The 14,521-nt window shown below is 43.4% G+C and overlaps 1 protein-coding gene across 1 annotated transcript; it reads right to left on the bottom strand.

Moving 5' to 3' along the window:
• Positions 1–10,629: 10,629 nt before the first annotated feature.
• On the bottom strand, positions 10,630–14,230 carry znf703 (zinc finger protein 703). Its single transcript, XM_035640838.2, has 2 exons — positions 13,543–14,230; positions 10,630–12,948 (listed from the first exon to the last, which is right to left on the bottom strand). Exons 1-2 carry the CDS (start codon positions 13,807–13,809, stop codon positions 11,443–11,445), a joined length of 1,773 nt encoding a protein of 590 aa, XP_035496731.1. The 5' UTR covers positions 13,810–14,230; the 3' UTR covers positions 10,630–11,442.
• Positions 14,231–14,521: the final 291 nt, after the last annotated feature.

The raw sequence follows: 14,521 nt of genomic DNA, 5'->3' as shown, positions 1-14,521 counted from the left end.
ACTTGTTTAATTGGCCAGCCAATCCATCTGGGGGAGTCAGGCGGTGCTGGTGGTGGTAGGTGCTTAACTTTGGCTGCAGTTTTTATGATGACTTTACTGGTGGTAACGCTACCGTCGTCTCCATTGTCTGCTTTTGTGTGTGCGATTTTCGAATATTCATGTTTGGACATTTAGCAAACACTCGTAGACGCAGTTAGATGCATCCAAGCGCAGTTGTTCAGACTAACACAATATAGGAGACCTGTGCAATTTGGATCCCTGTATCACACGATGCGCTCAGTTAAATGAAGACACATTTATTATTCAAATGAGAATGAGAATGCGAAACATTAAACTATAGGGTGCAGTGCATGCTTTTGCACCCCTTTATACTGGGGCCTTGTCCAGAGATGAGGGGAAACTAAAAAGTTAGGTGATAATTCAAGTGATAATTCTCGGTAGGTTGTCATGAGGAGCGACCCCTTTCACGTTACACATACTATATTTGACTTATTGTTATTAGAGAAATATGGATTATATCAGCTTCAAAGTCAAGTGAGAAATTCATCCAGTCCTGTTGGATCCTGTAACAACATCAATAACTCACAATTTAACATTGAAGGTTTGGACGTCCACTCTCATCCTCCCCTCCTCTTATCTCCCTTTCTCTGTATCATCTGTTACTATTAGTATTTGAGGGGTTGGGATGTCCTGCTCATCACAGTGCTGCAGAGTACTAGGGGATGTCTAAGCACAAAGATACACAGCTACACAACTGGCCTCTCTCTGCAGCACTAAATTAATCTTGCCGCTGTTACAGAAATCTCTTTTTAACATCTTCCTCATGGGTGTCTGCCTCCTTTTTGCCTCATGGTGAAATCTATCAGAGGACGTGTGTGTGTGTGTGTGTGTGTGTGAGAGAGAGAGGGAGAGAGAGACAGAGAGAGACTATGTGCATGGCTGCGTGTGTATGCATGTGTGGGTGGACAGGGTAATTGGTCCTGTGAATGTGCTTAGGTCCGCTCAGGCGATACTGCAGTGTACATACAGCGTGATACTATGCTGCGCTGTGGGGGTGTGGGAAAGCGATCACAGTGGACTTCAGAGGGAACCGAGGAAGAACGAGGAAATTGCAGACAGATAGGCCTAATGGCTGTGCTGAGGGAAGAGGTTGTAGGGCCAACAGCTGCTAGCCATCCATCTGGACCAGCCTTGAGAGCTGGACTGGATCGGCCCGCAGTGACGTCCTCACCTACAGTGGACGAGTGCACTGGGACTTTCCATCAGACCAGGGTCAGTAACTATCTGCAATAAATTTATGGAGTTTGTTTTAAAATCCCCTGAAAGCCCAGTTTTTTTGGGATGCAATATGCTATCACTGGAAAATCTGGATTGCTGCTGCGGCAACTAGTCAGAGGATACAGACAAGAACGGAAAAAGAAATACAAATATGGATTTTGTAAATGTGTGCATCCGTTATTCACATCTATGTATATGTTTGACTATACATACTGTTTATATACAGTGTATATGTATATATAACAACTTAATAAATGATATACTAACATACACAATTTCTCCACAGATCAATTCACAGTGATATTTTGTTTGTGATATTCCACAATTTTAACAAAAAAAGTCCCTCTCACTTTTCTCAATGTTTTTCATTTCACAGAGATCACATTTAGACAAACAACAGGTCCTATGATGTGTTTCATTGACAAGCAACTATCACCACCACCCACTCCCAGCAAGAAAACCAGCAGCAAAGAAAACTTAGACACAGCACCTTTAAAGACAAGAACCGAAGAGTGAGAGGTGAAACATCTTCATGTATCTACGACCAAGTCCACTTGTCCATCCATCCATCGTCTACCGCATTATCCATTTAAGGGTCGCGGGGGAAGGGGCTGGAGCCAATCGCAGCTAACATTGGGCGAGAGGCGGGTTTCACCCTGGACAGGTTGCCAGCCTATCGCAGGGCCACATACAGAGACGGACAACCATTCACTCTCACATTCACACCTATAGTCAATTTAGCGTCTCCAATTAACCTAACCCCATTCTGCATGTCTCTGGACTGTGGGAGGAAGCCGGAGAACCCGGAGAGAACCCCACGCATACACGGGGGAGAACATGCAAACTCCACACAGAAAAGTCGTGGTTGAATCGGGATTTCGAACCCAGAACCTTCTTGCTGTGAGGCGAAAGTGCTAATCACTACGCCGCCCTGCAGTCCAAGTCCATTTGTCCTCCTTTTAAATTTCAATGTATAGCCATGATGATTAAGAAGAAGATTGTTCAGAGAAAAATAATATAATAATAATAATAATATATTTTTTTACCAATGATATTTTAATAAAAATACTGTATAATATTTTACGAAAAGGAAGGAAATAAATACAGCACAAGTATGACAGATAGTAAAAAAACACATGTCAATGTTTTGGTTTAGTACTGTATACCTTGTACAGAATGCAGTTTCATCTAAACTGAGTAAAAACCTTGGGAGCAGAATGCAAAATAGTCTCTCGAGCTATGTCTAATGAATTTGCCGTGAAACACAGAATATACAGTACTTCATGTTTGATATTATGTACATTGACCAGCAAATTACCAACCAAAGCAATAAGACGCAACATTTTCACATGATCATCACATGAAAAAGCAGATGAACTTTAAACAAATGTTTTTGTTGTTGAAGTACAGGAAATTCCACATGTACAACAAAAATGTTGAAAAGAAGTGTTTCGAAATGTGCTTTTTTCAAATGAGAAAACCTAATTTCTCGATATGAAGCTTCAGACCTGCAGGTGAAGGATTTTACTGACTTTTGATAGATTGGCTCAATCTTTTCATCTGCCTGCAAGAAAGCTAACCCTCGTATTTCCTAAAATGTCAAACTATTCCTTTGGGACATTGTGCTCATAGAAAAAAGAAAAAAAAGTCATCATGACACCGCGCTGTTTATTTAATTCTTACTTGATTATTGTCTTGCCCTGTAAAGTGGAATTGTTAAGTAATAATGGACGGATAAACATCAGTTACAGTTGAGCAATGAGTGAAATATAGTTTGTTTTGTGGCAATCCCATCTGCGAGGAAGGATATTGGCAAGTGACAGATGAAAGCCTAAGTACTTCTGAACAGCTGCTTGAGTCATTCTGGACGTAACATTGATCCTGTTGTTGATGTTCAATCACGGAGCCATGAGTGAAAAAAAAGGCCACAGCTCAGCTCTGGTTCGTGTCGCTGATTTGTCAGAACAGAAGGTGAATTTAGTCACTGCTCGCCTCTGTGCTCGAAACCCTCCTCAACTCCAGCGGTCACGTGGAGCAACACACACGCGTTCTCCCTCGACTCCACGACACACACGCATACATACGTGCGTGTGCGCACAAACTCGCAGTTTAATGTGAACGCACACACTCTGGCTTGACACACACACACACACACACACACACACACACCCTCTAACCTCACTATGGTCTCACACAGCAGGCCTGCCATAAATCAATGGGTAGGATCATGTCTGCCAGTTAGACTAAACAAGAGCATTTGTGAGGATTTGCTCTCGCCCATTAATCATCTTGACAGCTTGAAAAACACATTTCCCCTTTAATGACTGTATTTGGATAATCAGCTCTGTTTCCCTTCCCGCTCTCTCCTTGGCTCTCCCCGGCTCTCCCTCCTATCCCGTACTCATGTTTTTTTTCTTTTTTTCCTTTCGCCCTAAGCACCATCATGTGCATGTGGGTGGAGAGGGCGAAGGAGGGATTGCAGAAGTGAGGGAGGGGTCTCTCAAAGTCTGAAAGAGTTTGCCGAAAAAGTAAAAACAATCACGCTGCCTGTGTATTTTTTGGGGTATTTTTTTTATCACCCTCACTCAACAAACTGCAAGGAGTGTGCTAATACAAACTATGTGAGCACACACTCTAACACTGACGCCGTCCCTCTAAATCAAACACGGAACGCTGGTGTGGAACCGCTAACATGGCCCGTAAACATATTAATCTATAAACGTTGTCAGGAACTTAGAAACATGAACTTGCGAAACCTTCGCGACGTGAACATGTGATGACATGAGAATGACGTTGGATTTGACTGTGTTTGCAATCAACAGACCCGGCTAGATATGCAAAGTCTATTCCACTGAAAACATGGACGTTCAGTTTTTTAACGTTCTTAAACAGAATTTGAAAGGGCTGAAGAAAACTGGTGCTTCACTAATATTTATTATTATTATTATTATTATTATTATTATTATTATTATTAATAATAATAATAATAATAATAATAATAATAATAATAATAATAATAATAATAATAATAATACATTTAATTCATAGAGCACTTTTCATTGCTAAAAGCAATCTCTATTTATTTGATAAAGTTGAACTCACAATTTGAGGTCAATTGAAATGGTTGTTGAAAGAGGCAATCAAAATCACAATGCACAGAATATGGTGGGTCAAATTACTTCTGCACACACACACACACACACACACACACACACACACACACACACACACACACACACACACACACACACTTTGTTCTTACTACTGTACTGAAGCTTTAGTTTTGTCCCTCCGTTGTAAGTCACTTTGGATAAAAGTGTCTGCCGAATGAGCAAACGTAATGTAATATTTACTGTAGGAATAATCAATATTAAGCTGGTTACGGTTGGAAAATCGTCGGCACAGTGGCACTCCAATGATTCAACACATCTCATTTACATTACCATCCGCGGGGAGAACTTGTCAGACAGGAAACGCCGTTGTATAAAGTCTTCTGTGGCTCTGGAGGAGCTTAATCAAGTCTGAGAAAACAGTCCTCATAGTGACATTAGCGTTTTCTCTGCTTAGGCTTGCAAAATAAAAAAATATATATAACATGGGAGTTCAAAAGAGTTCAAAACTGAGTGCACCATTATGATGAGATGTCAAACTCATTTCATGGAAGATGTGAGGAAATTATCATGGCAGGAAAAACACATGTAGGTGCAAAGCCATTGACAATGTATACCATGTTGATGTTCCATTTGTGCTCCATTTAGTTTAGCAGTTTTCATGGGCTTATGGAGGCGCTTAATGGAAGTGAGCCATCATGTGTTTTATTAGTTGCAATTCTGCCTTCAGTTAATTAAGGAAAACGCGAAAGACGTGCACTAAAACCAAACAAATCGATCATTGGTACAAAATAATGTCTTGAAAAAAGCTTCAATGGACCATTGCACAGTTTGAAAACAACAGAAAGTGTGTATAGGGGCTGTGCTCTTACAGTGTGCTGACATGTGGAATAATGTATCTGTTTGAACAGTTGCGGGACGACTATGTCTAATCGTCCCACTGCAGAGTGATGGCGGCACACAGACACACTGTGCGCTGTTCGGTCCTGGCAGCTGAAGTCACACTCAACAGTCAGTTTGGAACTGAGCATCTCCTGTGTGCTCAGTGACTGAGGAGAGATTGTGTTGTGTGACAACTTTTTTGTTTGGTTTATTTATTTTTAATGCTTAGCTAAAGGACTGTTAAATTCACAGGCACACATTTAAAGTTGTGAGCAGTTTACAGGCTATTTATTCAACTTCAATAAATCGGCATGTCCACTCTCTGTCTCTGCATGCTCTTTCCTAAATGACGGCCCTTGTTGCATTTCATCCTCCCTGTCGATCACCATTCCCGTTCCTCTACATAGATTATTACCCTGTGTATGCAGGTAGCTTTATTTGAATGGAAAGGGGCAACCTGCCATTAATGTGGCAGCAGCAATGCAAGAAAAGTTAAGCATCTTGTAAAAAAAAAAAATGGGTACAAACTGTGTATCCTGGCATTTAGTGCAGCGGTTAAGTTGACTGCAATCATCATAATGGCAGCCTCTGAGTCTGGATGCCCAATCCAGAAGGAGACATTAAACAGACATAAGGCCTATGATACTTAAAGTGAGTACATTATGACCACAGGCTGTCCCAAAGTGGAAGAAAAAAACAAGTTGTCAATCAGGGCATGAATCACGACCTTCTGCACTGCCGCCTGTTCCTGGCCAAGGCACGTTCATTTCCGAACGCTCGTGACATCTTCACCGCAAAACTCCCAGCAGGGCAACAAACGGAATCCAGCTGGACACGCGGTCCAAGCGCTATTAGCAGTGCGCCGTACTGTAATTGAAATGTTCACTTCACCACTGGTGGTAAGGGAGGGTATGTCTATTAACAGTGCTCACTCACACCAATGGAACTTTGGAGAGACCACAGCAGCTCTGGGCAGCGCTCCATGTCAAGGCCAAGTGAGGTTTGCCAAGGTCAGGGTTGGCTGAATGTAATTTAAAAGCACTATTTCTCTATCTGAAACTAACTGACTGCCCCCATTTATTAGTGATCTATAAATCAATCAAGCCAAAAAAAGAGAGTGCACAAATCAACCAGATTTCAGATACATTTTTAGTTCCATTTCAACGCCTAAAAATCATTTTTTGAATATTTTTCAACCTATAACTAACAAGTATTTTGAATAATTTTGGATGTGCATGTCAGAATGAAATGTGGAAAGTATTTTTCCTGACTGGGTGTTTTTAGAAATCAGTACCAATGAGTTGTCAAGAAATCACTCAGGTCCTAATTAAAGGGGAGGGATGGCAATTTGTATTGCAAAACATCCCAGAAGGTTACATGTTGGAAAAAAATTAACAATACAGTATTGTTATTTCAAAGTTTGACAACATAATTTGTAGCCTCTTTAATAATTACAGGCTCTGTTAGCTGCATCACAGAACTGCCACTTTATTTCCTTAGTAAATGACAAGGGCAAAAAACTATTTTAAATCACATCATGACCCCCATGCTATCATTCGTCAATGTGAGACGACTCTTGTAAAAGAAAAACAAACTAAAAAACATTTTGGTTGCCTGTGCCAGCAGCTTATTATGACCATTAGGTTACGTTTTATTGATTGGCGACCTCTAGTGGCAGCAGTAATTATGACGGGGAAAAGGAGGAAGTCAGGTGCAGTAGTTCATTCGCATGACTCGTGTTATATGAGTGGCATATCTCCTGTCGGGAACGGAGCAGTGCATAAGGTGCATCAGCATTACATTTGGCACAGACAATGTTCAAATGTTGTTCTATAGATTGTGTATGGAAGTTTTTGCTTCATCTGCATTATTACATAGAGAATATTCACTCTAAATATGTTTTCCCTTTTTTAGGGCAAAAATGAAATCTTTTATTTATGTTGTGTTCCATTTCATTTACACGGACCCATATATCGGATTCATATAGACCCCACTAGTTGCAGAGATATACTCTTTTCATTTTGACCATTACATTTTTGAGCATGCGAAAAGGGCAGGGGCATTGCAGAGTTTGAAATGGTTCCTTCATTCATAGATTTCTTTTAAAAACGTGTCACTGATTTTATTTTCTGTGTATATTTGTCACGTGAATTGCTAATACATGCCCTAAAATCTTTTTTGCATTATTTATGTTGGCCTGAATTTATGTTCGTCTTGGACTTTATAAAAAGGTGAGTAAAAGGTTGGAAGATTAAAAGAAGTTATGGTTATTATTTATTGGTAAGCTAACCAAAGGATTAATCGACTAAAAAAAATAATCGTTAGCTGCAGCCTTATGGATGACCCTCTCGAAAATTGAAAACATGGGACATCTTACTGCTATTTGCCTGGTATTGTCATGATAATAAAACCAACTGGCCAACAGAGCCATAAACAATTATGATGCAGCATTGCACATTAAGAAAATTGTTTGATTAACTCTCTCAGTTTTGCTTTGTAAACAGTAGGTATGTTAAAACGTGTGTGAAATATGTGTGAACCTGAATCTGAATAAATATCTTCTTGATTTCATCCTAATAGCCGCTGAAATGTTTCTGTTTTTTTCGAAGTAACATTTGCAAGTTTCAACAATACACACACTGTACAAGTTTGGACAGTCTTGCCAGGGAATTAAGTTTTAATGATGTTTATTCCTCTGACCATGCATTACTGTACTTCCTCCTACGCGATCGTAGGAGGAAGTTGCTCCGGCTTAACAACCTGGAAGACTGTAATGTGTCTGTTATTGTTTTCACAGCGAGCGTTACAGCATGCCGGACTGCACACGTGAATGAGAGGGGGAGTTGAAACAGGCACGTAAAAGAGTCAGTCACGGGGTTTATGTGGAGAAATAAAGCAGAGATTGTGTGACAGGCCCAGATGAGGGATGTGTTCACGCCATCTGGGTTGCTTTAACACTGCGGTCACTGTTGGATGCCGAAGGCTCTGTATTGTGTCCTGATGTTAAACACAGAGGTGGTAGCCATGGAGTTGAGGTTAATGTTTTGTTCTGGAGACACAGAGAAAGACAGAGTTCTCTCAGCTCTCTCTCTCTCTCTCTCTCTCTCGCTGTCCTAGCTGTCAGTGACGATAGTGAGCCGGGGTGGACCTGGCGTCTAATTGAAGAGCAGCTCCACACCCTGTCGTCATTAATCACCAGGCTTGTCAGCCGCTGCTCCGGACCTCACAGCGGCACTCTGCACCGTCTCTGCACTGACGTTCAGAGGAAAAAAAATAATAGTCCCCTCCATCACCATCACCTTCACCACCTCTATTGATACTACTGCTTTGAGTACTGCTATCATTCCAGTACAGCTACTGTTACCGTTGGAACCAGCATTTACTGTGACTTCTCCAAGGTCACTATCTGTTCTTCTTTATTACTGCTCCCTTATGGAAATCGTTTGACATTTTGCGAAAAATCCCAATTATTTTGTGATTGTAAAAGTTGCTCCTAGATGGATTTTGTTACCTTTTGGCGGGTTGGCTGGCTTCCTGTTTTCCAATCTATATGCAATGCGAAGCTAACAGGCTATAGCTTCATATTTAATGGACAATTATGAGAGAGAATTGAGTATTTGAACTTTTGTTTTTCTGTGACTAAACACTGCTCTAACTCCACATCAGCATTTTTCTTTTGGCAAAATAACATTTGTGTCACCACAGACTCACAGAATTCTGTGTCAATCCCCATTGACAAAGGATCGGGGCTGAATGCACATACTAACACACACCCCCGACACACACCCACACACACGCACACACACACAAACACACACACAGGCGACATAAACGGAGTGTGTGGGTATTGACTCAGCTGCAAGTATGTGTGTGTGTGTGTGTGTGTGTGTCAGGGGGTAGTAGATGGAAAAGATTGATGAGCACTGGGACAGGGAGAATAGTGAGGCATTTGATGAACGAGTGTAAACTGGCAGCAGTGGAATTAATTCCACCTCCCCGACAAGATTGAAAGTTCTCCCCTCTGCATGACCTCCAATGTGAATCCTTTTCAGATTCTACCCGACATACCCTACTCCCTATTGTCTAACATCCACCTTCAAACATATCAACGGCAAGATAACACTATATTTACATTTCTTGTGTCAGACATGTACCTGCCCTCCTTTACATATTTCACCTGTACTTCACCAACACAACTTTAGGGGGCAATGCAATCCAGTTGATCTCTTGTTGCACAACTCTGTTACATATAAATGTGTTGCACTGAATACATATGTGCAATGACCCATTTTGTCTAGACTACTTAATAAACTTCATCAAAAGAGAAGCATCAAGAATGTAAATCTGTCCTCCAGTTTAGAAGAAAAATAAGGGCTGTGTCGAAAAGAGCTGACCAGAGCAGGGATCAGGACGCTGTGACCTTGCTGGTGTGTCGGGGGCTGGATGTGGTTTGGGAGGGTCATCCATTTTGTTAATGGCACTGTCAAGTGACACCTGTGCTCGCCTTTCCCCTGTCTGGAGTGCTAATGAACCGCGAGAGTAGAGGAGTCTGGGAGTCGGGGTCAATAGCCGCCTCTGAGACTACAGGCTCTTCGCTCTGTACCACCTACACACTGTCAGCTAAATAGAGAAGAGACACGGACACATTATCAGGGCCAAAACACTCTAATAGTACTGGTGTGGCTTTAAGCAAGGCCCACTCCTTCCCTTCGAATTAGTATCTAACAGCTTTGAGTCTGGAGCGCTGACTTCAGTAAACCACGGGTCAGCAGAGAGCAGCAAGAAAATGGCTCTTTGCTTTAGGACGGAGGCCTCCATGTTTGTTGTTCCCGTAAGAGAGCCTGCTCTCCTCAGGGGAGGTGTCAGGACTTTGATGAATATTTCTCTATTAACCGCCTCCCATTGTCAGCTCTGGCCTTTGTGTTGCAGGCCAATCCGTCAGACTGTGAGGAGATCCTGGGTCGACATCTCCCTCAGGTCATTATTGCAGTCCCAGTGTCCCAGCAGCCACTCCACTCTGCTGAGGAGGCTCTTTTCAGGTCTCACAAACAGGAATCAGCAATTAAAAGCTGCACTCGCAACAACAAAAGCAATGTTGGTGATGGAGAGAGGAGGAGGGATGAAAGTCTTCAGAGACTAGCTAACAGGGCTAAAGTGACCCAGCCTGCCCTCCTTGGGACAGGCCTGTCAACTGATATGAGCCATGAAATATTGCACATAGCCACATATAGAGTGGATGTAACAGCCGTAATGATAGATAGGCTTTAGATAAGTGCAGTTCAGCAGTCTGGCAAGAATCACTCCATCATTTGTGACAAAGGATGGTCCTATATTTAGAAATCAATGAGGAAAAAACAAGTCAAAATCATGTATCATTTATTTAACAAAATAAGACCTTTTCCTGTTGGTTGGATAGCACAGCCATCATTATTTGTTTTTATTTATGTAATTGTATCTTATCTTTGTACCATTTCCATCTGTGAACCCAACTTTCTGACCCCAAATAAGATTGAAAAAATATTACATCTTTGCATATTTACAAATAAAAATACTGTTATTGTTCAAGATAAATCTCATGGACATGCAATTCTCCAGAATCAAAATGTACAGTTGAATATGAAGGAAAAAAATGACAGCAGAGAGGAAATGAGATTAAAAAAGGAGGTTCCCAGAATAAAGCCTCATAGTCCATCTTCATCATGGTGCAAGAGTTTTTATTTTTTGAGTGTATGATAGGCATAATGGTACTTTACTTAAATCATTCTTTTTCAGGTAGAATACTTAAGAACAATTTATTTGGACAACAAACCCCTCCCCCCCCCCGAAGATTTGAATACCAAGCGCTTGAGTGAAAAATAAATACAGACTTTTAGTTCTGGGAGACAGATATAGAGGATCAAACAACCAAATCAAAACTGTTGAATAAAAAAAAGCCCAGAATTTCATTATTTTCAAAAATCTGCTTCCCACCATCTTTATTTACTAAAGTCTATGGTTCTGTGCTGCAGACAATCCATCAACGGGTCTTTTACCTTTGGAGCACCAGTCACAATCCTGAGGCTAACAGGTGCTAGTCCTGGCAGCTGTGATGCCCTGTACTGGTGATGACCCCAGTCTCAAGAATCCATCTTCATGGCTGCTCTGAAAAGTCTATTTTCCACTTTTTCAGACATCACTGGTATCCAAGGGCTGAGGCTGAGCCCAGTCTCTGACTGTAGAGGGCATAGGGGGAGTAATAGGCTGAGGAGGAGGTGAGGGATGGCATGTGAAGTCCAGGGGCTCCAGGCAGGTGAGTTTTGCTATAGGGATGGTATCGGGCCAGGCCCAAACCAGGCGAGCCTCGGAGGGAGAAGGAACTGGGCAGAGTTCCTGGGCTGCTGTGTGGGGGAAGATGGAGGTGGCAGGAGGCTGTTGATGAAACTGATGAAGGGTAGGCTGACAACAGCTTACTGTCCATCATCCCAGGCAGGGATGTGTGTGTACGCAAGTGTGCAAGTAGCTCCTCTGATGTTCCAAAACGCTTGTCACAAGGACCTCCAACAGATACCCAGTTACAGGCATGGGGCAGCGGCTCATTGGGGAGCATGAAACCATAAGTGTAAAGGGGGTGGGAAAGGGAGGGGGTGGTACTAGAGGACAGGGAGCTGGAGTGCAAGGAGTGGAGATGATGTGAAGGGTAAACCAAGGGGAAACCAGATTTGAGGCTTGTGGGGTCGTGAACACAGGTGGAGCAGTTACTGCCTCCTAGGTGGGGTGCATTGGGGTAGGTCAGACAATATGGGTCCCGACATAAGCCCTGCATCAGAGATGGAGGTGAGGCTCCAGTGAGTGGGCTGGAGCTGGGGTGCTTCCCCGGATGTCCGATCCCTAAACTAGACTTGGAATGATCCAAACCATGAACATACTGGGAGGGATAGCCTGCGTAGGCCCCCACAATGGAGCCATGGTAGCCCATTGTAGCAGGAGGCAAGGGGAAAACAGAATGTCCTTGCTTAAAAGGGGATACAGGGGCGATGTGCCCGGAGCCCAGGCCAGGTTGTGAAGAGGCCTGCAGGTCAGCCTTGCTCTCCGGCCGCGGGCTGCTGGCGGAGCTAGCATTGCTGGAATTGGCACTGGCCCGTATGTGGCTGGAGTTGGCTAACTGAGCCCCATCCATCGCTGATTTAGCCGCATCTGTGTCTTTTTTGACAACACTGCTGTTGTTAGTGTCCGAGCTGCCCTGCTCTGAGCTCCCGGGTTTGTTGTCCATGTGGGCTTGGGAGTGTGGTGGTGGCTGCGTGGACGGGGAATGGCTTTGTCTGTGGGGCTGGCTCTGGGTGTGCAGTGGAGGAGAGCTGGAGCTGGGTGACTGGGAATGGGGGGGGAAGGATGGACACGAGACACTGCCACCACTGGAGCTTCCATTTGGCACCCTGAAAGCTGCTTTATCTGAAGCCCCCTTTGTCACTAGAACATCCTTGCGACTGTCGCCTGATGACTTGGAGTAAGGTTTAAAGCTGGATTTGTCCTCCGGGGACTGGTGCTGCTCTCCAGATTTGGATGACCGGCTGGATGACTCCTTGTCACCCAGGCTGCCTGAAGAGAGGGAGGCCAACTTGGAAGAAGAGGGGGGGTCTGGTTTGCCAATCTGAGAGCAGGTCTGGGCAAGCAGAGCCAAAGGACTCTTCTTTGCATCCAGCTGATAAAGAAAAAAGAGAACGGAAAGGTGAATACACTTTTGTTTTCATTTGTTTTTAGAGTTAATATGGCACCATACGGCATATTGGCTCTATCACAAATAGAAATATAATCTGAAATACATTAAATTATTTCCTGGCAATTTATTTTTCTGGCCAAACAATGTATTAACCTATAGTAGAAACCCTGTCACATCAAAATTTTCCGAATATTCATATCTGAAAGATTCAAAGCAAGTCAGTAAAACTGTAGCAAACTTCAGAAAAGAAAAGGAAAAAAATTGGGAGAGAATAGGAAAATTGAAAGAGAATAACAATTTTATGAAGAGAATATTTGATTAAATTGTGTCAAAAAATGAACTGTTTGTGTTATTTTTAACAAATTACACACCCAGTAGTTTTACATTTCTAAACTCTTGCAAACGTGCCAAGACATCACCGCGCGTAAAATGGCGCATACGGAGATATTTTTGTCAGAATAACACTTACAGGAACCGAGGCTCATGTGCTTAAATTCACCTGACCAACAGAGGACCGACCTTGAAGAATTTTCCAATTTTGTTAAATTTTTGTAATTGTTTTGTTTTTGTACTTACTTCAATGCTGACTGGCGCGGATGTGAGAGGCTGGAGATACTCCGGGTGCAGCAAGTGGCCGCTGTGCGCCGTCAACATCTTTACGATCCGGATGGGAAGCCTCTTAGCCTGGCGCGAGGGATCCGAGGGAGAAGGACAAGACGCGGGTGTGGGAACGGACGGTCTCTCCGCTCCTATCCGGTGTAGGTAACCGCTGGCGTCGGCGGCGCTGCGCTCCGGGGACTGGCTGCGTAAAAGCGGTTTAGGTCCACCGGGGGGATCTCTCATCTGGATCGGGGGTCGAAGAGGGACGACGGCGTGCGACGAGTGAACGCAGGGATTCAATTCATGTACCAGCACGTTTCATGACGACAGATTCAACAGAAGAGAGAGTGCGGTAATCCAAAAAGGGCATGTGCGCAGTGCGCCTCCACGTTGTCCGACCCAAACTGTCTCTAAACAGGAACAAATCGCCCAAATGTCATCCTTTATCGGGCTCTTCGGTGTTACCCACTATTCTTCCTAAACATTCCTTTATCCGGTGTTGAAAGAGAGAAGAATTGAGCCACATAAAAATACCCAGTAGGCACTGCTCAGCAGAATAAGGGGCGAGTGTAAGAATATCCCAGCAGAGGATAGTGAGTGGGACAGTCCTCCGGTGTGCGAGTCTCTCCCTCTCTGCAACAGCCTCACAAGACCTCACCTCTTCCACATACCAGCGACGTGAGGGGAGGGTTTTCAAAGCGAAGAGCCGCCGTCCAATCACAAGTGCCCGCATTCATGGGCAGGGGCGGGGCAACGGGAAGGGGGCGCGGCTTCCCTCCCGGCCTCACCCCCAGAGTCAGCCGGGCTGCGATGTATGTGAGGACAGCTGTGCCAGTGACCTCCATACGCCACATGCAGACTACACCTAGCACATATAAATTATGTAACAGAGATCTGACAGCATTTTGAACAGTGACATCAAGGAATAATTTCATACACCGTGAGACAAAAACTA

This window comes from Scophthalmus maximus, chromosome 3, assembly GCF_022379125.1.
Source record: "Scophthalmus maximus strain ysfricsl-2021 chromosome 3, ASM2237912v1, whole genome shotgun sequence".
In the NCBI taxonomy this organism is placed as follows: Eukaryota; Metazoa; Chordata; class Actinopteri; order Pleuronectiformes; family Scophthalmidae; genus Scophthalmus; species Scophthalmus maximus.
The sequence above is the reverse complement of the archived record's forward strand: the minus strand, read 5'-3'. Positions and strand labels throughout refer to the sequence as shown.